Source organism: Lolium perenne, chromosome 2 (genome assembly GCF_019359855.2).
Source record: "Lolium perenne isolate Kyuss_39 chromosome 2, Kyuss_2.0, whole genome shotgun sequence".
Taxonomy (NCBI): domain Eukaryota; kingdom Viridiplantae; phylum Streptophyta; class Magnoliopsida; order Poales; family Poaceae; genus Lolium; species Lolium perenne.
The window spans coordinates 305,144,427-305,168,852 of NC_067245.2; the positions used below are offsets into that span (position 1 = coordinate 305,144,427).

The following is a 24,426-nucleotide window of genomic DNA, read 5'->3' on the forward strand; positions in this document are numbered from 1 at the left end:
CATGTAGTAAATTGCTATAATGTCTTGGGTAATGTGATACTTGGCAATTGTTGTGCTCATGTTTAAGCTCTTGCATCATATGCTTTGCACCCATTAATGAAGAAATACATAGAGCATGCTAAAATTTGGTTTGCATATTTGGTCTCTCTAAAGTCTAGATAATTTCTAGTATTGAGTTTGAACAACAAGGAAGACGGTGTAGAGTCTTATAATGTTTTCAATATGTCTTTTATGTGAGTTTTGTTGCACCGGTTCATCCTTGTGTTTGTTTCAAATAAGCCTTGCTAGCCTAAACCTTGTATCGAGAGGGAATACTTCTCATGCATCCAAAACACTTGAGCCAACCACTATGCCATTTGTGTCCACCATACCTACCTACTACATGGTATTTTCCGCCATTCCAAAGTAAATTGCTTGAGTGCTACCTTTAAAATTCCATCATTCACCTTTGCAATATATAGCTCATGGGACAAATAGCTTAAAAACTATTGTGGTATTGAATATGTAATTATGCACTTTATCTCTTATTAAGTTGCTTGTTGTGCGATAACCATGTTCACTGGGGACGCCATCAACTACTCTTTGTTGAATTTCATGTGAGTTGCTATGCATGTTCGTCTTGTCTGAAGTAAGAGAGATCTACCACCTTATGGTTAAGCATGCATATTGTTAGAGAAGAACATTGGGCCGCTAACTAAAGCCATGATCCATGGTGGAAGTTTCAGTTTTGGACATATATCCTCAATCTCATATGAGAAAATTATTAATTGTTGTTACATGCTTATGCATAAAAGAGGAGTCCATTATCTGTTGTCTATGTTGTCCCGGTATGGATGTCTAAGTTGAGAATAATCAATAGCGAGAAATCCAATGCGAGCTTTCTCCTTAGACCTTTGTACAGGCGGCATAGAGGTACCCCTTTGTGACACTTGGTTAAAACATGTGCATTGTGATGATCCGGTAGTCCAAGCTAATTAGGACAAGGTGCGGGCACTATTAGTATACTATGCATGAGGCTTGCAACTTGTAAGATATAATTTACATGATACATATGCTTTATTACTACCGTTGACAAAATTGTTTCATGTTTTCAAAATCAAAGCTCTAGCACAAATATAGCAATCGATGCTTTTCCTCTATGGAGGACAATTCTTTTACTTTCAATGTTGAGTTAGTTCACCTATTTCTCTCCACCTCAAGAAGCAAACACTTGTGTGAACTGTGCATTGATTCCTACATACTTGCATATTGCACTTATTATATTACTCTATGTTGACAATATCCATGAGATATACATGTTACAAGTTGAAAGCAACCGCTGAAACTTAATCTTCCTTTGTGTTGTTTCAATGCTTTTACTTTGAATTATTGCTTTATGAGTTAGCTCTTATGCAAGACTTATTAATGCTTGTCTTGAAGTGCTATTCATGAAAAGTCTTTGCTTTATGATTCACTTGTTTACTCATGTCATATACATTGTTTTGATCGCTGCATTCACTACATATGCTTTACAAATAGTATGATCAAGGTTATGATGGCATGTCACTCCAGAAATTATCTTTGTTATCGTTTTACTCCGCTCGGACGAGCAGAACTAAGCTTGGGGATGCTGATACGTCTCCGACGTATCGATAATTTCTTATGTTCCATGCCACATTATTGATGTTATCTACATGTTTTATGCACACTTTATGTCATATTCGTGCATTTTCTGGAACTAACCTATTAACAAGATGCCGAAGTGCCGATTCTTTGTTTCTGCTGTTTTTGGTTTCAGAAATCCTAGTAACGAAATATTCTCGGAATTGGACGAAATCAACGCCCAGGGTCCTATTTTGCCACGAAGCTTCCAGAAGACCGAAGAGGAGACGAAGTGGGGCCACGAGGTGGCCACACCCTAGGGCGGCACGGCCCCCCCCCTTGGCCGCGCGGCCCTGTGGTGTGGGCCCCTCGTGCCGCCTCCTGACCTGCCCTTCCGCCTACTTAAAGCCTCCGTCGCGAAACCCCCAGTACCGAGAGCCACGATACGGAAAACCTTCCAGAGACGCCGCCGCCGATCCCATCTCGGGGGATCCAGGAGATCGCCTCCGGCACCCTGCCGGAGAGGGGATTCATCTCCCGGAGGACTCTACGCCGCCATGGTCGCCTCCGGAGTGATGTGTGAGTAGTCTACCCCTGGACTATGGGTCCATAGCAGTAGCTAGATGGTTGTCTTCTCCCCATTGTGCTTCATTGTCGGATCTTGTGAGCTGCCTAACATGATCAAGATCATCTATCTGTAATTCTATATGTTGCGTTTGTTGGGATCCGATGAATAGAGAATACTTGTTATGTTGATTATAAAAGTTATGTCTATGTGTTGTTTATGATCTTGCATGCTCTCCGTTACTAGTAGATGCTCTGGCCAAGTAGATGCTTTTAACTCCAAGAGGGAGTATTTATGCTCGATAGTGGGTTCATGCCTCCATTGATATCTGGGACAAGGATGTAAAGTTCTAAGGTTGTGGATGTCTTTGTTGCCACTAGGGATAAAACATTGGTGCTATGTTCAAGGATGTAGTTACTGATTACATTACGCGCAATACTTAATGCAATTGTCTGTTGTTAGCAACTTAATACTGGAGGGGGTTCGGATGATAACCTGAAGGTGGACTTTTTAGGCATAGATGCATGCTGGATGGCGGTCTATGTACTTTGTCGTAATGCCCAATTAAATCTCACTATACTCATCATAATATGTATGTGCATGGTCATGCCCTCTTTATTTGTCAATTGCCCAACTGTAATTTGTTCACCCAACATGCTGTTTATCTTATGGGAGAGACACCTCTAGTGAACTGTGGACCCCGGTCCAATTCTCTATACTGAAATACAATCTACTGCAATACTGTTCTACTATTTTCTGCAAACAATCATCTTCCACACAATACGGTTAATCCTTTGTTACAGCAAGCCGGTGAGATTGACAACCTCACTGTTTCGTTGGGGCAAAGTACTTTGGTTGTGTTGTGCAGGTTCCACGTTGGCGCCGGAATCCCTGGTGTTGCGCCGCACTACATCCCGCCGCCATCAACCTTCAACGTGCTTCTTGGCTCCTCCTGGTTCGATAAACCTTGGTTTCTTTCTGAGGGAAAACTTGCTGCTGTGCGCATCATACCTTCCTCTTGGGGTTCCCAACGAACGTGTGAGTTACACGCCATCACCCTCCTTCTTGCCGGCCATTATTACCACCTGCTGCCGTCGCCCCATTGACCTCCGCGCCATCATCACTCATCCATTGAGTGTGTCCATGCATGAAACCATTAGTGAGCAGGTGCCCCTGCAATTTGCCTGAATACGGGTCAAACCATTTCCCTCGTTTGCATCTCCGGCACGGACACAATACCTCCGTGCAGTTATTTTCATACATGTCGATGATCGCGTGTTTCAGATATCTCATCACGATGCTTTCACTCATCTCGATAACCATTATCGCCTGCATGGTAAGATTACATAATTGATTAGAACCATGCATCCGTCGGTAGTTTTCACGAAAAATTTCGGCATGACCTTCCTACACGGTAGGACATAGGAGCGCCAGAAATGTGCCGAAACGGAAACTTAAAGAATCAACATTTCGGCGCAACGTTGGCAACTCATTTTCAACGCCAACACACACAAGCACAAGCACAAACACAACATATATATATATATATATATGCCACACACTAGCTTTTGCTTCAAATGTCCAATATATATCGATTTCATTCCTCAATTTGTTCATTAATCACCTATTTGTTTGATATATTCGTCAACGAGATCGAGACGTCGCGCCGCGGCCACGGCGTATGGAAGCCGACTTTCTAGATCTAGATCTAGATTGAGCGGTCAATGCGGGATAGTAGATCTAGATCTACATAGGGGGATGTGGGAGATGCATGTTGGAAGGGAAGATTTGCTCAAAAAATATAATTTTGTTTGGTCAAATTAGCTAAATTGGGGATAGGAATAGGCAAAAATGAGCTGGGTTGGGAGAAGGCTCGGGTTTGTGTGGAGAAGTGGAGTGAGTGAGTGTGTGAGTGAGTGTGCTGGTTGGTGGCTGAAATAAGTCCCAGGTTATTGCCGGCGTACCTGGACTATGGTGCGCCGGTAGTATATGCACCATCCGGCTATAGTTGCTCCGGGCCAGGCCCAGGAAACGCTGCCGGCGCACTAGCCCAGGAATGCGCCGGCAGCAACAAATTACCGCCGGCGCGCTCCTGGGCTGGTGCGCCGGCAGCGTTTCCTGGGCCTGGCCCAAATCGGCCGAGCCCCTTCCAAACTTTGTCCCCGGCGCGTCATTTCCCAAGGTGCGCCAGCAGTATGCCTCCATCGCCGGCGCGGCGGAAAAGGGGTGCGCCGGCAACACTTTCCACCGGCGCACGTGCAAGGTGGTGCGCCGGCACATATTGCCTCCACCTATAGGCTTCTTCCTAGTAGTGACGCTCCATCGTAGGTCCAAGGGGCCGAGGCCTCGAACGCGACCACCATGGCCGGGGCAGGGGCAGGGGCGGCCGTGCTGGATTTGCGCGCTCAACCTCCCTCGTAGAGTGGGAGTGCCCGTTCGCCATGCACTTCGAGTTCGTCGTCTACATCACCAAGGACTCTTGGATAAGTTTGTGGAGTTACTCGTCAGCCGGGCTCCGTGAACCTATGGGAAGACAGTTGCGTCCAGTGCCAGTGGCTCGTCGACGTCATGTTTGAGGGGAAAGGCAAGATGTACCTCAACGTCGGCTTCGACTAGTTTGCCCGCGCCCACAGCCTAGAGGTCGTATGCCTGCTGCTCAGCCGCGACGAAGGTGATGGAGACATGATCGTCAGTGTGTTCAATGGCTCATGCTTCCGCATGCAATACCACAACAACGAATCCGACGAAGACAATGATGGCCAGCTCTAGGTCCACGTTGTTCTTTGTTTGCAGTGAATATGGGGAATGCAAATTAAAGCCACTAGTGCAGGTTTCTGTATGTTCTTCCTACGCATCCAAGAACAAGAAGACACACAGAACCCTCTAGTTTTTCTAATTTGGGTGACTAAGTGTTCTTTCTTTGCAGTGAAGAAGGCAAAGGCCAACCCAACACACTAGTTAGATTTCCTCATCTTGTAATGTTTCAAATCATGTACCAAAATCTGTTCTGTAATGTTTTAAATCATGTACCAAAATCTATCCTGTAATATTTTAAATCATGTACCAAAATCTATGCTGTAATGTTTCAAATCATGTACCAAAATCTTGCTAGTTTGTAACTGTGTCTCTTGGTTAATATAAAATCTACACCGTAGGGGCTTCTCCTACGATAATTCGGTTTTAAAAAAATACCAAAATCTATCCTGTAATGTTTCAAATCATCTACCAAAATCTAGCTTGTAATGTTTCAATTTATGTACCAAAAATAATGAAAAAATATTTGTAAACTAAAAATACGTTGGGCCACCGGGGACACCTCCAAACGCAAACGGACAATCGTGGCCCAAAAACCAATTTCGCGTCCACAGTCCGTTCCAAATCGGACGCCCGCGGTCACTTTTGGTGACCGAAATGTGTTCAGACCGCTGGAGATGCCCATACAAACATGGGTGCAGCTGTTTCTGTCACCATCTAGTTTGCTTTAAGATTCGGGTAAAACGAGGAGATTCTATCAAGGTAAGTGAGAATCCAAATTTGTCTTTCTTCCACATCCCAAACGATAAGTCGATTTTCATGAAAAAATTATGCATGCACGGAGTATGTAAAGATTACATCAGTACATGTAAACTTTTTATTTGTAAGTTTTTAATATTTTAAAATATATTAGGTGTGTTTCGAAATAAAAGGAGCATATAAATTCGAGAGCCAAAACATCACTCCCTAAAATGCTCGTAACACATGTTGGTCAAACTTTATAGTGTTTGATTCTAACCAGAACTAACATGGTACCGAGGGAATACTCTACTTGTGAGGCTAGCCATAGTGCTAGTATCATAGCTAGTATTATACATCCTAGCCCCACCAAAAATGCTAATGTGGCAGGTAATTATGTATGAGAGAGGAGATTAGAATATCATAGGTAGATACTGTATCATAGCGTACATCACGAGAAAAGTTAGTATCAAATAAATCTTGTACACAAATTTGTATTGGAATTCTACAAATCAATTAATATAGCAAAACTATGATACTAATCTATGATACTATGCATTATGGATCTAGTATCATAGAAAAGTATCATATATGCTACTACTATATGATAAACTTCAGATCCATTGACTCTATCAACTTTAGTAAATAGCATAGCTGTGCGTTCCAACCGAGGAAGGAGGTTTAACCTTCATTTTCGAAAAAAAAACTAATCGTGTAGTAGATCGATGGTCGTGGCCGATCGGACATCCAGGAGGCAGGCGACCCACGCGGGGAGTGGAACCCGTGCTTAATCGACACGGGCCAAAAACGAAGCTGTTGGTTGCGGCTGGGCTGGGGCTGAAGCCGAACGAGCGAGCGCCGGAATTCCCTAATCACATGATTGATTAGTTGATTTCATCTCTGATGCTCCTCCAGAAGCCCCAAGGGCCAAATTCCATCCCCCCATGCCATAAAGCTCCCTCCTTTTGCTCTCCACGCCTCTTTATTTCCCACATCCCCTCATATCGCCTCACTCGTCTCCTCCACCCGTTCATTCGCTCCGCCGCCGGCTGGTTCTCCAATCTCTCTTCCATGGTAGGGATCTGAAACTTTCCCTAGTTCTTGCTTTAATGCCAAAGTTTGCACTGTAGCATTCTGCTATAACTTGATAGTTCTTTCTTTTCCCCTGTTTGGTTGATGGAGTTAAGAACCTTAGAAACAGAGTGTTGTGGTAGCAGGGTTATTGTCTATTCGCAAGCTCTGGGGGCCTGGCCTAAATTAATTCAATTTAGCGGGGAATTGGCGAACTGAAGCGTTTTCCTGGGAATCCATGTGAATTATAGTGTAGTTGGGCAGTTGAGGAATCCATTTAACTGAAACCCAACTTTACAGAGTTGGTAATGAAATGAACTATACATTAAAGTACCACTCCTACCTAGTAAGTTGCGATGTTTTAAAAAAACTAGTAAGTTTCTATTTTATATCATCACAATTCACAATCAAAGATTATAGTGTATGGGTTTGTCTATTGTGGTTGCATGATTCTCTAGTAACTTATAGATCCCAATTTAAATCCACCTGCAGAACTGTAAAAACATTCAGCAGCTGGTCAGATATATGTCTGAATTATCCTTGTTAACATTTCTCTGCCAAATCATGTGAAAATGTGATAGGTACTTGTTAATCTCATATTTTTGTTTGTTATGCATGCTCTTGAATCACTTCAAATTAGTTTCAACAATGGTTCTTGTTCTATTTCACTGCACCTTTGCATGCATGGTGCGTGCATATTGCAGAAACATTAAGCTGATCACGGATAAGTTCGTTTGATATTCTGAGCTGTGCATCATATTTCGGAAACATTAGCTTTGATCAGTTGCTAACTTGCTATATTTTGCTGAGCTCTAATCATGTGTAGCTAAATTTCACCTATTACCGAACTTTGCTTGCAGATCTCACAGGGAGTTTAACTGTGTGATATGAAGTCTGTCAGTGGATTTTGTACGCATAATATGATGTGCTCATGATTTTTTTCTCGTGGTACTGCAAGATCATTCTTTCTCATTTGGGTATCAGTAAGCTGAATGCTCATGGACAGAGCTGATACTTCAGGCTTTGTCAGTAGTGGCTCGCATTGCACAGACATCGACGTGTATTTTCATTTTGTGTATACTATATACTTCCTCAGCAGTGAAGTTATAAAACTGGGGTTCTGATGGTTTGACGAAGCTCTTTGTGACTGAACAGTGCTTAAATCGCATTATATCAAAATCCTATTTGTACATATATATTAACTAGGATGGACCTTAGTATGACAAATCTATGGCTTCGAGGGAAGGAAGATATGGATGTTTCATTCTCTCAAGCTGAACCTGCTGCCATAAATTGCAGAAATGAAGACTTAGATGTAACAGCAGTTAACCGTGATTGCCTGGGCAGCTCAGAAGCAGTTGAGGCTTCTAGAAAATCATTCAACCAGAGGAATCAACTTGTCCCCGATGACGACTCCAAGCTGGTGCTAGGACTTGGACCAATGCCAAATCTGTATTCTGCTGATAGTCACTCATCTGGTGGGAATAAAGTTAAATTATCTGCAACTTTGTTCGCCCATTGTACCACAACTGATCCTGGATTAATTTTGGGGATTTCAAGTGGCAGCTCAAGAAATTTACAGCCCACAATAGTGCCTGGCAGCAAGGAACATTCACATAAAAGGAAAAATGGTATTTTTCTCCCACTTATTGATGAGGGGTCAACTTCAGCCAGAAGGAAATCCGGTGAATATGTGCTGCCACTTCTGTTTGCTCCAAGATCAAATGATATTTGTCTGAACGGAACACCGTCAGAGACTGATGTTCAGCAACACCTTGGAACCAGATATGAGGCGGATCATGATAGATACCTTAATCAACATAAGGCTCAGCTTAGCACCGAGCCTTCAGCAACAACTGATTGTTCCTTTGCGGAAACTTCAGATACAACTGCTGAAACTTCAGATACAATAGCTTGTACTAGTAATGGGGAGCAGAGAAGTCATCAACGCCATCTTAAGAAGTGTAGGTTCAACGGGTGTTCCAAGGGTGGAAGGGGTGCATCAGGACTCTGTATTTCCCATGGTGGCGGTCAGCGGTGCCAAAAGCCAGGTTGCTATAAGGGTGCCGAGAGCCGAACTGCGTACTGTAAAGGTCACGGAGGTGGAAGGCGGTGCCAAGAGTTAGGCTGCACCAAGAGCGCCGAAGGAAAGACAGAGTTCTGTATTGCTCACGGCGGTGGGCTCCGGTGTGGGGTTCAGGAGTGCTCGAGAGCAGCACGGGGAAGATCAGGATTCTGCATAAAACATGGTGGAGGGAAGAGGTGCATCATGGAGGGGTGCACTCGGAGTGCTGAAGGATATCCTGGGCTGTGCATCTCGCATGGAGGTGGTCGCCGGTGTCAGTACCCCGACTGCAGTAAGGGAGCACAGGGTGGCACTATGTTCTGCAAGTCCCATGGTGGTGGCAAACGGTGCATATCTGAAGGCTGTACCAAAGGGGCCGAGGGCAGCACATCGTTATGTAAAGGGCATGGTGGCGGGAAGAGGTGCCTCTTCGAGGGAGGCGCGGCATGTCCCAAAAGTGTTCATGGAGGAACCAGCTTCTGCGTGGTGCATGGAGGCGGCAAACGGTGTGCTGCACCAGGGTGCACCAAGAGCGCCCGCGGTCGCACGAATTGCTGCGTGAGGCATGGCGGTGGGAGGCGTTGCGTATCTGATGGGTGCGACAAGAGTGCGCAGGGGAGCACGGACTTCTGCAAGGCGCACGGGGGCGGGAAGCGGTGCGCCTGGAGCACAGGCTGTGAGAAGTTTGCCAGGGGAAGGAGCGGTCTCTGCTCTGCGCATGAAACCTTGATGGCTTCGAAGCAAGAGCCAGAATGCGGGCAGGGCACACGCATGATTGGGTATGGCGCCTTCAGCGGGATCGGCTCTTCTTCCTGGACGGCGGGCAGCAGCATGGACCATGGGATCTCCTCTTCTGTTCCTGGCGCCTCGTCGGATTGTGGCGAGTCGTTGCAAGACATGCCGAGTGGCAGGCTCATACCACCGCAGCTGCTTGTTCCTGGTTCCCTGAAACCTTCTTCTTCGTTTAACCTGGCGGGTAATGGCCAAGAGGGTGGAGAGGGGATTCGGAGCCAGAGCTTCGGGTTGGTCGTGCCGGAGGGAAGGGTGCATGGCGGAGGGCTGATGTCGATGCTCGGAGGAGCTGGCGGCAACAGCATCCATGTTCCGAAATCCTGAAAACTGCACTTGAATTGCAGCTTGTTTCGTGTGCTTCCACTATGATTCTGCATATGACATCTCGATCTGTGGTTTCAGATCACCATTGCGGTTTGCTGTCACCGTAATGATGATCCTAAAGGTACCTGGCAGTCAGCTAGGACCTTGTGTAGCATGTTCTGCGATCAACGACTGAATATAGTGTCAGCATGTAGTCCTTGTGTACATAGCTTTGTGCAGTCTGTACTTTAAAACTGGTGTATACAAAAGTTGTGTTTTTAAAATTGTATTACTATTCATAACTAGTTGAATGCCCGTGCGTTGCTACGACTCCTACTTTACTCGCAATATATTTATACCTGGGCATTTCTTGGGCTGGGCTGGAGCTAAAAAGGTTGAAGCTCAAAGTCTAGGCCCGAGACCGGCCCGATCGTCGGACGAAGAATTTAGGTCCAAGCCCAACCCAAAGGGCTGAAAAAGTCTGGCCCAGTCTGAGCGGCACAAATCGATCTTCAGTGTTGCGTATTTACGCTAAAATAGTCAATTGCGTACTCTCTGCTTTTATATCTTCAAGTAACTATTGCAGGAAGCCAGGAACCACTACAATTCCTCCTGAATGGGTACCTCCATTCCAAAAAAATGTCTAAGTGAGGGTTCTGATATTGATCTACTCGCACATAGAAATCAATGTAGCCAAACTAATCTGCATGCTGAAGTGTTTTATCTAATGAGAAGTACTTTGGTCGGCATGGCAGACAAGCAGTTTGATAGGGTTATCGCCTAAAAGATAAATGAACGAATCTTAATCTTGTATGTTGGGATGCAAATGGGTACCTCTCTGGAGTTTTTCAAATCCGCGAGTTAATACTTCAATATCATGCCTTGCACCCGAATTAAACTTGAGGGTACCCTCATCCGGTGGCTTCCACCTATCAACATCCCGTTTAGCTCTATTCTTCCATCGTCTGGAAAACTACCCTACATGGAACGCCAAGATAAGAAGATGGCCCCTATTTCGACTATTCCACCAAGCATAATGTATCATATTAGTGCCTAAAGCACATCATTTACCTGCTCAATCGCTGGATATGAACAGATGTTAAAAAATTATTACGAGATAATGCTCTCAGTGACAAAAATTATTGAACCTCAAAAGCAAACTGTTACATGTTACAAGGCATTGACTCACTGTCTCTTGTCAAATTTGGATAGGGAAGGTATAGCACCTTTTCCACAACATATATCAACTTGAAAGTAAGATACAGTCCGGTGGTTGGAGAAGAAAATAGGCTCCCATACTTATTGTTGAAGAAAAAAGGGTACCTGGCAGGAGTTGGCAATATTAACATTTGATCATGAGCAGAAAAGGAAAAATAGGTTATAGCTCCCTAATAATACAGAAAGAATAGCACTGCACCTGCACCAGTATAAGAGGCATCACTATTCATATGGTAGTTGTGTTAGTGTCAACATAATTAATAGATGTATAAGACATGCATTTTAATTTGTGGATAATAACTCATTCCTGATGTGCCTGGGATTCTATGTACATTTTAATTCACATTATAACACATTCCTGATGCATTTTAATTCACATTATACTCGATTCTATGTACAACCTGTTGTGCCTGGGATATTGTCAACCAATAGAAATTTTCAACGCTACATGAAGATAAGAAATTCTAAGATGCAATCATAACCATGGAGATTATTATCCAACTTGATTTCAACTACAGGCCAGACGTGTCCATGCCCTTAAGGAGAACACCCGATGTAGGATCCTCCTCTTCTTCTTCACCTGAAAGTTCTGGAGACAAGTAACAATCAGATGAAAATCCTAACAAAGTTCACAATCCAATATCCATATTGAAACTGAATTTATAGAGAGAAGGGACACATTCCACAACCTAGCAAGGGGATCAGGACGGCGGCGCCTTCACATGGATGAACAGATCCGACGCGGCCAAGAGCTCCTCTCGGCCGTGCCCATCCCGCCAGAAGCGGCCATCGCTGAGCCCCACCATCGAGCCTACTTCATCTCTCCAACCCGTCCCCATGGCCGAGCTCCTTCTATCCCCCTCCATCTCTTCCTCCAGTCACAGATGGGAAGCAAGAAGCCGCATTTGCCCTAGCTGTTCCTGATACTCCATTATGTTTCTGTCTAGGGAAACACACGGAAGGGGAGGGAGTAATAATGGGATTATTCGACATAATCTGCATCCGGGATTCACGTCCCAAATTATTTCAGATCGAGCTGTATAAGAAAGGTTGGGATTTTGTTCCTAATTTCTTTGTTAAGCGGGGGCTGGGTTGGTTACCAAAAAAGCGATCGGATGGTCTAGGTGGGCTGGATGTGAGGTGAGATGATTGGACGGACGAGATGCTCTGAATGACGACCACCAAAGTGCGTTGAGTGTCAAACGACCAACTCCCATTTAATAGTAAAGATTCGCACGGTCTCGTATCCTAATTAATGCACAACAAACTTGACAGACAAGATAGGTTTCCCGATATATACAGGAAACAAAGTCTGAAACCAACCCCCGTGCGGCCACGATTGGTGGAGTCGTGGTCGTGGTGAGCAGCCGGTAGAAGAAGAAGACGGCACTCGTAGCCATGGCTACGGGATCACGGGAGTGTGGGACTTCCCCACGGACGTCCTGGTTGAGATCCTCCTGCGGCTCCCGCCGACCTCCCTGTGCCGGGCCCGCCTCGTGTGTCGGCTCTGGCGCGACGTGGTCAGCGACTGCACCACGGAGATGCAGAGCCGCGCCAAGGCCCTCCTCTGGAATCCGAACACTTGCGTCGCCTATGTCGTCGACGACCTGTCCACGGGGACCTGCAGAGAGCTGTGGAGGCGGCGCGACGGTGGAAACGACGGGGACGTGCAGCTGGTGGGCACGTGCAACGGCCTGCTCTGCCTGTGCGACGACAAGGAGATAGGTGGCGTTATCACCCTGGTCAACCCAGCCACCGGCGAGACGCTGCCCCTCCCACCCTTGCCGTGTGCCGGCCGGTTCATCGGCCTCCACCACCGGAATATGTGGCACTCGGCGTACAGCTTCGCATGCCACCCGACGTCGGGGCGGTACAAGGTGGTGCACGTCCCGTGCATCTTTGGCCATGTGTGTGAGTTCGTCGGCATGCGTGTTCTCACGCTCGGCCAAATGTCGTGGCGGGAGGTGCCCATGGCGTGTGGGTTATGGAGGAGGAGGGACGCCGATGGAGCCGCCGGTATAGTCTCAGAGGGCAGTGCGTCCCGCGGCCACACTTCGTGCACGGCAAGTATGTGCTGACGCGGCAGCGGACGTCGGTGTACGGGCACTACAGGCGGAAAGGCTCCTTGTTACCCGGCGATGTCGTACGGGTCAGCCGAGTAATGCTATACGTACGGGCATGTTTTACAAAAACAGCCTACGGACTCAGTACACAGGAACAGAAACGTGGTCCGGATTTCAAAGGAGACACCAGAATTTAGCCAACCAACACAAAACACGTATGTCCGTAGGTCTCTCCGTAACCTCACAGTCCGTAACTCTAGGATTATTGGGGTCAGCCACCGGGACGAGGGTACGCTCGTCGGCAAGCTACAACCCAACTGCTTCTTGTACAGCCAAAATCTTACCTTCGCCTATGTCAAGACAACAGAACCACTAAGTATTTACATGGCCAATTAATCAGTTATATTTTTTCACTTTTGCTATCTTGCAACCGGTTGTTTTTCAATTCGACAACACTCGGAATGTTTTTCATACGTTGCTTGTGTTTTGTTTCGGCCGCTAATTTTGTTCTTTTTTTTTTCTTCCACACGTCCCGCGTCGAGTACGGTTCCGGTTATTTTCTTCTTTTCTTCGGTTTTTCTTTTCTCGCGCGAGAGAACGGACGGGAGTCGGGAGCCCACAGGCCATCAACGCCATTTTTTTCCTTTTACCCTGACGTGTGGGACATTTTCTTCATTTTCTTCCCGTCCTCATTTCACCCAAATTCTCCACCCGAGGAACACCCAGAGGCAGAGGAGAGCGGCAAGGATTCGCCGCCGGCGGTCGGCAGTCTTTGGGAGCGCACGCTCCTGTGTTCGGCACGCAGCTCGCTGCGCCCTTACGTACTGTGCGGGGGGTTGGGGGAGGAGGCAGTCGTCGCTAGGTCGTAGTTGTTCTGCGCCAAACTTTCTCCATGGCCGCGCGTCGAGTTCCGCGCGAATTCAATGTTCGTCCATGCCTACTCGTCAAAAACAACGCCGTGAGTTTTAGGAGACCTGCGTGTTGCTTTCTAGCCAAGTTTTTGTCGCCGTCTAGGGTATTGGTGAACAGTGGAGGAGCTGGGGGATTTTCAGTGGATACTACTGGTGTTTTTATACAGCACTTCTCTGGTGTTTACTCATGAGCAGGAGAAATCGAGTAGCATGGGAGGGTATACAGGGCTCATGAGCCGAAGGAATCGATCTGAGTGTTGTTTTCAGTAGACCGACCTGAGAGTTGTTTTTTGCACACCACCGTGAGTATGTTTGGGGGATAAATTGTCATATATGTAGTAGCGGGTGGAACACAGTTTCATGAGAGGTGAGTGGGAGTAATTGTTCTTCACTTGTTCTGTGGATTTTCATCCCTCATGAGAGGTGAGTTGTCAGTGTGTTTTTACAATAGGTTTTATGGTCATTTTTGGATGTTTATAGGTTCAGCTGCACCTGTTTCTACCATGTGGGGAGAGATGCAATTTTCCGCATACAGATTTATATGTAGTGTATACAACCATGTTTTTAGTTTTTTTTCGCGAAAACGCAAAAGCCTTGTGTTTCGATGCATTGATAGATAAAGAAGAGTTTATATACAAGTCCGAGGGACGGACACACCACGCCGTACAACTCGACCCAAGAAAAAAGGAAAAACCTAGACTAGGGGAGTAACTGGCGCACACCCCGGGCTCCCGCGTCCGCCCAAAGCCTCGCGTCGGCAGTGATGTCGTTGAACAAGGATGCCACCGAAGGTCGCGCATTGTCGAAGACCGCCGCGTTCCGGTGTTTCCAAATCCACCATGCCGTGAGCATGATAACCGACGAAGTGCCCTTGCCCAGCTGGCGAGGGGCGGTCCGCACCACCAGCGACCACCACTCCGCGAAGTCACCCTCAGCCGTGGGTGGGCCTGAGGTGGATCGGATCCACGACAGGACTTCAAACCACACCGTCCTAGAGAAGGAACATCCTATAAGGAGGTGCCTCATGGTTTCGGTAGACTGATCACACAACGGGCATCTCGGCGCGCGCGGCAGCCCCCGCCGTGCCAGTCTCTCACCCGTCCAGCACCTGTCGAGGCAGGCCAACCAGATAAAGAATTTCACCCTTGGTGGCGCCTAGGATTTCCAGTTGAGGTTCCAGGACCCTGAGATGATTGCCCCTGGAAAAGGGTGTCATAACAGGATCCAGCTGAATACTGTCCATCCGTCGTCCAACGCCAACCAACCTGTCCGGGTTCCCCAATAGTTGAATGTCCCTGAGTCTACCCCATAGCTGGACGTATTGCCACAGTGCTAGGGCGCTCGGTGCACCTACAATATCGGGGATCCAGGTGCGGTTAACCAGCGCTTCACGGACTGTGCGCGCCTTTCTCCGGCGCTTTGGAACCAAAGTGTATACCTCCGGCGCCATCTCCTTGATGGACCTACCGTCCAGCCATCTGTCCTCCCAGAAGAGGGTGGATTCCCCGTTGCCTACTACCATGTAGGTAGAGGCCGCAAAGACATCCAGTTCCGTCTTGGAGAAATGCATGTCCAACCCGCGCCAAGGTCGCAGGGGGTCGGTGTGCATCCTCCAGATCCAGCGCACCCTGAGGCTGATGGCCGTGCGTGCGAGATCAGGGATTCCCAGCCCCCCCCCCCCCAGCCGTAACGGCCTACACACCCTCGCCCAGTTGACGTGGCAATGTCCGCCATTGGCGTCAGCCCTACCAGCCCATAGGAATCCTCGCAAGATTTTGTTGACCTGCTTGAGTGCTTTCTTATCAAGACTCAGCACCATCAGCTGGTGCAACGGTATCGCTGCGAGAACCGCACGGATTAGCGCCAAGCGTCCTGCCTGAGGCATCATCGATGCCCTCCAGGTAGGTAACTTGTCGGCTAGACGGTCTAAGAGGGGCTGGAATGCTGCAGCCGTCAGCCTCCTGATAGACAGCGGGATGCCAAGGTATCTCACCGGAAACGGCGCTAGCTGGCACTCCATGAGTTCAGCAGCGCCCGCGGCCTCATCCTCCGTACAGGCGATTGGGGAGACCGAGCAATTGGCGAAGTTGGTGCGCAGCCCCGATGCATGGCCAAAGAGCTCCAGGATCCCACGTACAGCGCGTAGTTCCGTCTCATCGGCGTGGCAGAAGATCACCACATCATCCGCGTAGAGCGACACAGACGTCGCTAATTCCCATTGTGCTAAGCGCCGCAACACCCCAAGCTCGATCGCCTTAGCCAACAACCTGTTGAGGGTGTTCATCATCAGAACGAACAGCGCTGGCGACAGGGGGTCTCCCTGTCTCAGGCCCCTCTGGTGCCAAATCGGGGGGCCTGGCTCGCCATTGAGAATCACCCTGGTACTCGCAGTGGATAGGAGGATGGACACTAGTTCGCGGAACCTAGGCCCAAACCCTAACTTGTGAAGGATTTCCAGCAGGAAACCCCAAGAAACGGAGTCGAAGGCGGGAGCAATGTCCAACTTGAGCATCACCCGCGGTTCCTTCTCCCGGTGTAAGAATCGAGCAGTATGCTGGACCAACATGAAGTTATCGTGGATGCAACGCTTGCGAATGAACGCGCATTGGTTACGATCTACCAGCGACTCCATCCTAGGGGCTAGACGAGTGGCGAGCACCTTCGCGACCAGCTTGGCAAAAATATGGATCAAGCTGATTGGGCGGTAGTCGCCGAGCGCAGCCGCATCCGGGCGCTTGGGCAGCAGGGTCAGCAAGGCCTGGTTGAGACCTTGAAACCCGCGCCCGCACAACGTGAACAGCTTGTCGAAGGCTGCCATGAAGTCACCCTTAATCACTCCCCAGCACTTCTGAAGGAATCCAGCCGTGAACCCGTCGGGCCCCGGCGCCTTGCCCGCTGGCAGTCGCCGAATCACCTCCCAGATCTCGTCCTCCGTGAACACCGCCTCCAGCTCTGCGAGATCCTCAGAGTGGATATCCAGGAAGTCCAAGTCCAGCGAATGCTGTCTCTCCACCGAGGTGCCGAGCAGGCCCTCAAAGTGCGTAAAAGCAGCTTCAGCCATGGCTGCCTGGTCAGAAATGACCGCGCCACCCACCTGCAGACTGTGGATCACGTTCTGTTTTTTTTTAACCATGTTTTTAGTTCACATATACGAGTTGCTATTCTTTCAGTTGTGAGCTGCAAATGTATATGCAGTGTACACTGTCAGTTCTGAGCTGCACTTGGTGCCAAGCGTGTTCAGTTTGTAGTCTAAGTAGTGTAGTGTTTGTATTGTTTTTGTCTCTTTCTCAACTATGCTTCTGCCCATGTCTTAAGTGTTCGCTTCTGCAATTCGTTTCATCTTTTTGTTAACTTAAAATAACACGTTTGATTGTCTGTGTTGGTTTTGGGCAGCCAATTTGTTGATGGATATACAGTCATTTGACAGTTTGGATATACATAGTCATGGGGATGTATATGCAGTGTAAATTCTCTTGTATTTGTACCAGTTTTTAATAATGGATAGACAGTCATAGGGGATATATATGCAATGTATGTTCAGGTGTTTAGTGTATATAACTCCGTGAGATATGCCCTTTTCTTTCTCCTCATTTTGTTCTGATTGCTGTGCTATAATTAAGGTTACTGTCCATTTTGACATTAGCCTAGTAAGTGAATAACCCCTGGATGAATTTTTGCCACTGCCAGCTTGCCGCCCCTTTCACCAGAGCACGTAGCTATGTCCTACCTATTAGCGTTAACTTGTACATACACTGTAAAGAAATACAAAAACGTGTTTGTAAGAAATGTGTGTCTTCAATATGGCTGATGACCATTTCAGAACGGATGGGATACAGTAAATCTTACTATGAAATTGTTTCCTTTTATTTTAGGATTCTTATCTCCTGAAGAATCTAGTGACGGTCTGTCTGAAAATCGCAGCAGCATGAACGATCTTTCTCTCCAAGACTGAATGAGGATGTCCACTTGGTTCTGAAAGTTGAAAAAACGTGTTTAGGGTTTTCCGTGGGCTTAAGCCTCTCACGCCTCTCTTTATCTATTGATCAGCAGGGTACAAATACATGTGTACAATACATGACAGAATACATATACTAGACCTATGTTAACACACCCCCTCAATCTGAACCGCTACTATGTACAAGATTCAGATTGGGTCCAAAACGGTCTAGCATATGTCGAGTGGCTGGTTTAGTAAACACATCAGCCAGCTGATCATTGGAAGAGAGAAACCTGACTCGAAGATCTCCAGACGCAACACGCTCACGCACAAAATGGAAGTCGATCTCAATGTGCTTAGTCCGAGCGTGGAAAACTGGGTTTGCAGTCAGGTATGTAGCCCCTAGATTATCACACCACAAAATGGGTATATGCTGCTGAGAGACTCTCAACTCCTTAAGTAAGGATTCAATCCATATAGCTTCAGCAGCACCATTAGCCAACGCCTTATACTCTGCCTCAGTACTAGATCTTGAGACGGTAGGCTGCTTCTTCGAACTCCAAGAGATAAAGTTCGGTCCAACAAATATAGCAAATCCTCCGGTGGATCGTCGATCATCAACACACCCTGCCCAGTCTGCATCGGTATAGATGTTGATGTCGGTGGAAGAAGACTTGCGAAATCTCAGTCCAGTACTCCGTGTGCCCTTAACATAGCGTAGAATGCGCTTGACAGCCTCCCAATGAGAATCAGTGGGCTGTGAGAGAAACTGGCATACCTTGTTGACAACAAAGGATATGTCCGGACGAGTAAGGGTCAAGTACTGTAAGCCGCCAACTACACTGCGGTACCAGAAAGCATCTTCAGTACTCAAAGAAGTGCCAGAATCACGAGCAAGACGCTCGGCTGTGGCCAGTGACGTAGAAGTGGGTCGACAATTCTCCATGCTCACACGGTGCAATAGATCGAGTGCATACTTACGTTGTGTCAATGTCATCCCCCCTGAAGTGCGAGCCACTTCAAGCCCAAGGAAGTAGTGAAGAGGACCTAGATCCTTAATGGGAAAACTGGCAAAGAGAGACCGAATGAGACAGTCAACAACACTAGGAGTGGAGCCAGCAATCACAATATCATCCACATACACCCACTACAACACAAACGACACATAGAGACGTTCAATTGTGGTGCTAAAAACGCTTTAAAGCGTCACTACGTGCATGTACAGACGCTGGTGTAAAGCGTCATAGGAACGTCTCCTTATGCACCGTCTCAAGTTTCGTAAAGACGCATTAGAAACGTGTTTATATGGCATGAGACGTTCATAAAGCGTGTATATCCTTTTAGAGACGTTGAGCTACATTCCTCTACATATCGTCCTTGCAATACTTTCTTGCGTCCTAACGAATCTTCAGACGTTTTCTTCTTTTTCATATGATTATTTTATTTTTGTGCCCAAATCCCCCCCCCCCCCCCCCCATATAAGAATAATCATATACATGCTATCAGAGACCATAACCCAATAGAAAAATACAGTGTATTCTTTGAAAAAATAACTTTATTTCTTGAGAACAACAGTACTTTACAATTGATCTGTACATTTTGTTGAAACAATTACAGGACTTGATGACGCAAAATTCCTCCAAATCTTTTTCATTTTCTTCTAGTAGTTGGAATATGGCTACAAGCTTCCACATGGAAAAATGGTACATCAGCTCTTCATCGCCACTAGTGTTGATTTGACTTGCAGTGTTGTGTGTTGTTGCTTGAAAACCTTCAGAAAAAAGTTGTATGTAGAAAAAGTTAACTGAAACATAGATAAATAAATTGGTAGTAAATTTAATAGCAAGTTCTACTTTCCACATGCACGGATGAAGCATATAATGTTGCGTACCTATTGGCTGCTGCAGGAAAAACAGTTACTGAATGCTACGCATCCGTGCAGAATCATAGAGTGCTTACTTGTGTAGAAATCAAATTAGAGAAGTATAGCCTGGTTCCGAAGAAAACATATTGCTTACTTGAGTAGAAAACAAAAGGATAATTAGAACTTAGTTCAGAAACCACACTATGGATTCAGCTCGTGAAGCATGTACATCGAATCTGATACTTGGTTATGTAATTGATCAAATAAGGAAAGTCTTGGGCACATAACATACATGGTTGCAGTTAGATAAATCAGTATTTTTTTTGAGGGAATGCTCATGGTATATATGATTAAACGGGCCTAGAAATTAGAAGAAAACTAAATGGAATGTATGAATATTCATTTAATTCAGAGAGGTAGCTACCGAAATCAAGATAATCTTGTCTTACAGAACAGTAGGCTAACTCATACCAGAATTAGCTCCAGATGTGAGGCACAAATTAATCACTCTACTACCATGGTGCACTCCATCTCTGGCTTGGCACCCGTACATACCTGTTGCCACTGCCTGGCGGAGCACACCTACCATGATACCTTTTCCTAACGAAAGACAAATCAGTCAGCCCGTTTGTTCTGTAAAATGTGACACTAATACATGAAGCTAAGTAGATCTAGCTTGATTACAGTATGGATCCGCAGATTTTAGATGTCTAGCAGTACGTTGGGAAAGAAAACAACACATCAAACATAAAAGTGGCAATTGTTGATAAAATTTATTAATAGAGCAACATAGCACAAGCACCTGTGCAATTCTCGGTGACTACACTCATCGCAAGCCAAATATACGTTTGAAGACAATTAAATACGATCCAGACCATAATTCTTTTTCTGATACAAGAAACATAAAATTCATCAGGTTTTTGGCCATTAGCACAGGTAGCAGAATACGATTCAAAAGGTCTCACCTGGGTGTGTTTTTTCCAGCCTACGAGCATAGAGGAAACAGATCAATGGCATGCCGATGGACTTCACTCCACGGTCCTGCACAGCACTCACGGAGGAGGCGTGCCGCTACCAGGCGATGGGATTCACGCCGCCGTCCCACACGCGGCAGGCCGACAATCCAGTGATGGCGTTCACCTCATGGCGGTCTCGCTGACCGGATCCAGAGGCATTGGCGGACGCAGCGGGTGTGCAGGGTGTGCCATTGCACACCCTGGAATTCTGAAGATTTTTTTTAAATGCTCTTTTTCAGACTGAAAATGAGGCCCAAGAGTCCAAAACAGCCCAATATGCCAATTAAGCTACCAGCCTAGCACGAGACAAGATTCAATGGGAGTAGGACTGTAGGAGCAACCTGACCATGAATTTGTGCCTACGAAATTTTCCCTCGAATTTTTCCCTGGAGTAGGCAGTAATGGGAGTAGGACTGTAGGTTTTCTATTTTTATTTTTGATCCGCCAATGATTTGATCCCTTGTAAATTTCTAATTTTTCCTATGTTTGTTGTAACTGTAGATTGATTATGAAGAGAAAGAGTGATAGCCAAATTGCATCTCTTTTTCGGAATCGTGAAGCGAAGATTGCATCTAGTTCATTTGCTTCTTATGATGCACAAAAGGTAATGAAACTTGCAAGCTTCTACCCCAATGAATTTCCAAGCTTGTCTTTGATAAGGCTTGAATTCCAACTTGATACCTTTATCAATGATATGAGAAGGGATGATAGGTTCAAATGTGTAAATCATCTTGGTGAGCTCTCTATTAAGCTTGTTGAAACAAACAAGCATGTTGTTTATGATCTAGTCTACTTACTTCTCAAGTTGATATTGCTCTTACCGGTGGCGACAGCGAATGTTGAAAGAGCATTTTCTTCAATGAGTCTAGTGAAAAACAATTTGAGAAATAGTATGGGTGATGACCTCTTGAACTATTGCTTGGTGACATTTATTGAGCGAGATGTGTTCTTGAAAGTAAGTGAAGATGACATAGTTGAAACCTTCATGGGAATGAAAGAACGTAGGTTTACCAAATCCAAGTGATGTAATTTTCTATATTTCATTTCGTAATGTAAGACTTGGTTAATGTTTTGAGCTCTTTGTATTGGAATCATGTAAAACTGAAACCCATGTGTTGATCTACAATGTTGTGTATCACATTAGCTATATATGCTATTGATTTGGCAAATCTTCGTAGCACATGGGGTAGTGCGAACTTTTTTTTTGAAGGTTTGCACATCCTCCAATTCTTTCCTGGGTCCGCCACTGTCCAGAGGGATCGCGAATTGCAGTAGACAACCTAGATTGATTTAGTACCAGAAACTGCAACATCTAATTGAGATGAACTTGACGGAGAAATAACCTGAGCTGAAGCACGAGGACGATGGAATAGATCTTCCATGAGCAGTTGAAGATCTGGGCTGGCGGCCGAAGATATGGATGCGAGGAGGAAAAGGTGAGCGGCTTTTATTTTTAGGTTTTTTCTTAACAGAAGCGCATGTTATGTTAGCGCCAAAAGAAAATTTGGGAAGAGTCCATGTATAGGCCCTATAGATTCATTTACTTTTAGGTAGACATTTTTCGACGCTCAATGGAACGTCTGAAAAAACGGGTCTCATCGTGAGAGTGCTCTCCCATTCTAGAGATGAAATTAAATGCGTCTCATAATGAACGTCTCTAGGTGATCGTTTTCTTGTAGTGACCAGCATGTAAACCTGAACATCCTGATGAGTGAAGGTGAACAGGGATGTGTCCGCTTTGGAAGCAACAAAACCAAGAGTGGCAAGGAGAGCACTGAGACGGGCATACCAGGCACGGGGAGACTGCTTAAGTCCATATAGAGATCTCTGAAGTTTGCAGACATAGGAAGGATAACGCGCATCCTCGAAACCGGGCGGCTGCTGCATATAGACATCCTCAGAGAGAAAACCATGGAGAAATGCATTGCTCACATTAACCTGTCGAAGAGTCCAGCCACGAGAGACAGCAAGCGAAAGAACCAAGCGAACGGTGGCTGGCTTGACCACCGTAGTCGATGCCATGCTGCTGAGTGAAACCACGCGCGACAAGCCTGGCCTTGTATTTATCCACAGATCCATCTGGGCGCTGTTTTGTTTTGAATATCCATTTGCTGCCGACAATATTAACACCAACGGGTCGGGGAACCAAAATCCAGGTCTTGGTCTGACGCAGAGCAGTAAGCTCCTTGGACATGGCATCCCGCCAGGCCACATCATGCAACGCATCACGGTGAGACACCGGCGTGGCGAAGAAGGCATGGCGGCGAGGGTCATAGCGGACGGTTCTGTCAGTATATTGCTTGGTGCGACGAGTATGATCACGCGCACGAGTGACCATCGCGTGTGTAGGCGCCGTGGAGGACGGTGCAGCCGAGGGTGTCGCGGTCGAGGGGGCGCCCTCAACAGCAGGCGACACGGGCTGGGACGAGGTCGACGTGGTCGGCTCAGGAGAAGGCGCAGCTGGAGGCGAGCGAGGCGAGGGCTGGCCAGACGGAGGCGACCGGGCGAAGGCGGGGCAGGCGTCTCGGGGTGCGGGACATGCACATGCACGTCGATCGCCGGTGTCGACGGATCCATCGACGCAGAGTCCGTAGCCGGCGCGGTAGGGGAAACCTGCACGGGAGAAGCACTACCTCGAACAGGTGCATTAGTTGGCAAAAGAGACAGGTCATATTTCCGCATATGATCACTAGTAGCCGGTTCGGTTGAAGGAAACGTGATCAGATCGGCAAGAGTGGACACATCGACATGGACACCAGGAGTGGCATAGGGGAAAACAGATTCATCGAAGACGACATCACGAGATATGTAAATACGACCCGTGGAGCGATCAAGACACTTATACCCCTTATGCATAGGACTATACCCAAGGAAGGTGCACATAGTGGAACGAAACGCGAGCTTATGTGCATTATACTTGCGCAGACTGGGCCAACATGCACAACCAAATATGCGAAGAAAGGAATAGTCTGGCTCGACCTTGAAAAGGCGATGAATGGGCGTGTCCTTTTGTAAGACAGGAGTGGGCATGCGATTAATGTGATAACATGCAGTGAGAAACGCCTCATCCCAGAAACGCAATGGAAGAGATGAATGGGCTAAAAGGGCGAGACCAGTTTCCACTAGGTGACGGTGCTTGCGCTCGGCCACCCCATTCTGTTGCGAGGTATGAGGACACGAGACGCGATGAGAGATGCCGGTGCGCTGAAAATATCGATGCAGCTTATGGTACTCACCACCCCAATCCGACTGAATGGCTTTAATCTTAGTGTCAAGAAGACGCTCTACATGCGCCTGGAAGGCATAGAAAACCTGCTCAACATCAGACTTGTGCTTGAGGAGATAAATCTAACAGAAACGTGAGTAGTCATCGACAAAGCTAACATAATATGTATACCCGCCCGAGGATGCAATGGCAGGACCCCAAACATCAGAATGAATTAATTCAAGCGGCATAGTAGAAACACGATGGGAAGCATTATAAGGCAATTGTCGACTTTTAGCACGCTGACAAGCATCACAAATAGAAGTTTGAGTGTTGGAAGAAC

The 24,426-nt window shown here is 46.7% G+C and overlaps 2 protein-coding genes and 1 long non-coding RNA gene across 4 annotated transcripts; 2 read left to right on the top strand and 1 right to left on the bottom strand.

Annotated features, from left to right (window-relative positions):
• Window positions 1-6,452: 6,452 nt before the first annotated feature.
• Window positions 6,453-10,171, top strand: LOC127336957 (uncharacterized). The gene is made up of 2 exons (XM_051363823.2): window positions 6,453-6,712; window positions 7,570-10,171. The coding sequence occupies exon 2, from the start codon at window positions 7,917-7,919 to the stop codon at window positions 9,888-9,890; it is 1,974 nt and encodes a 657-aa protein (XP_051219783.1). The 5' UTR covers window positions 6,453-6,712; window positions 7,570-7,916; the 3' UTR covers window positions 9,891-10,171.
• A 2,087-nt stretch (window positions 10,172-12,258) lies between these two features.
• Window positions 12,259-13,165, top strand: LOC127329649 (F-box protein At3g07870-like). Its single transcript, XM_051356132.2, has 2 exons — window positions 12,259-12,273; window positions 12,455-13,165. The coding sequence occupies exons 1-2, from the start codon at window positions 12,259-12,261 to the stop codon at window positions 13,163-13,165; spliced, it is 726 nt and encodes a 241-aa protein (XP_051212092.2).
• Window positions 13,166-19,535: 6,370 nt separating this feature from the next.
• Window positions 19,536-22,356, bottom strand: LOC127330840 (uncharacterized). 2 transcript variants are annotated; one of them, XR_011751149.1, is made up of 4 exons: window positions 22,222-22,356; window positions 20,828-21,017; window positions 20,665-20,750; window positions 19,536-20,462 (listed from the first exon to the last, which is right to left on the bottom strand). It is a non-coding gene; the product is annotated as an uncharacterized lncRNA (long non-coding RNA). The 2 variants fall into 2 exon arrangements; XR_007869444.1 differs by having other exon boundaries at window positions 19,536-20,750.
• Window positions 22,357-24,426: the final 2,070 nt, after the last annotated feature.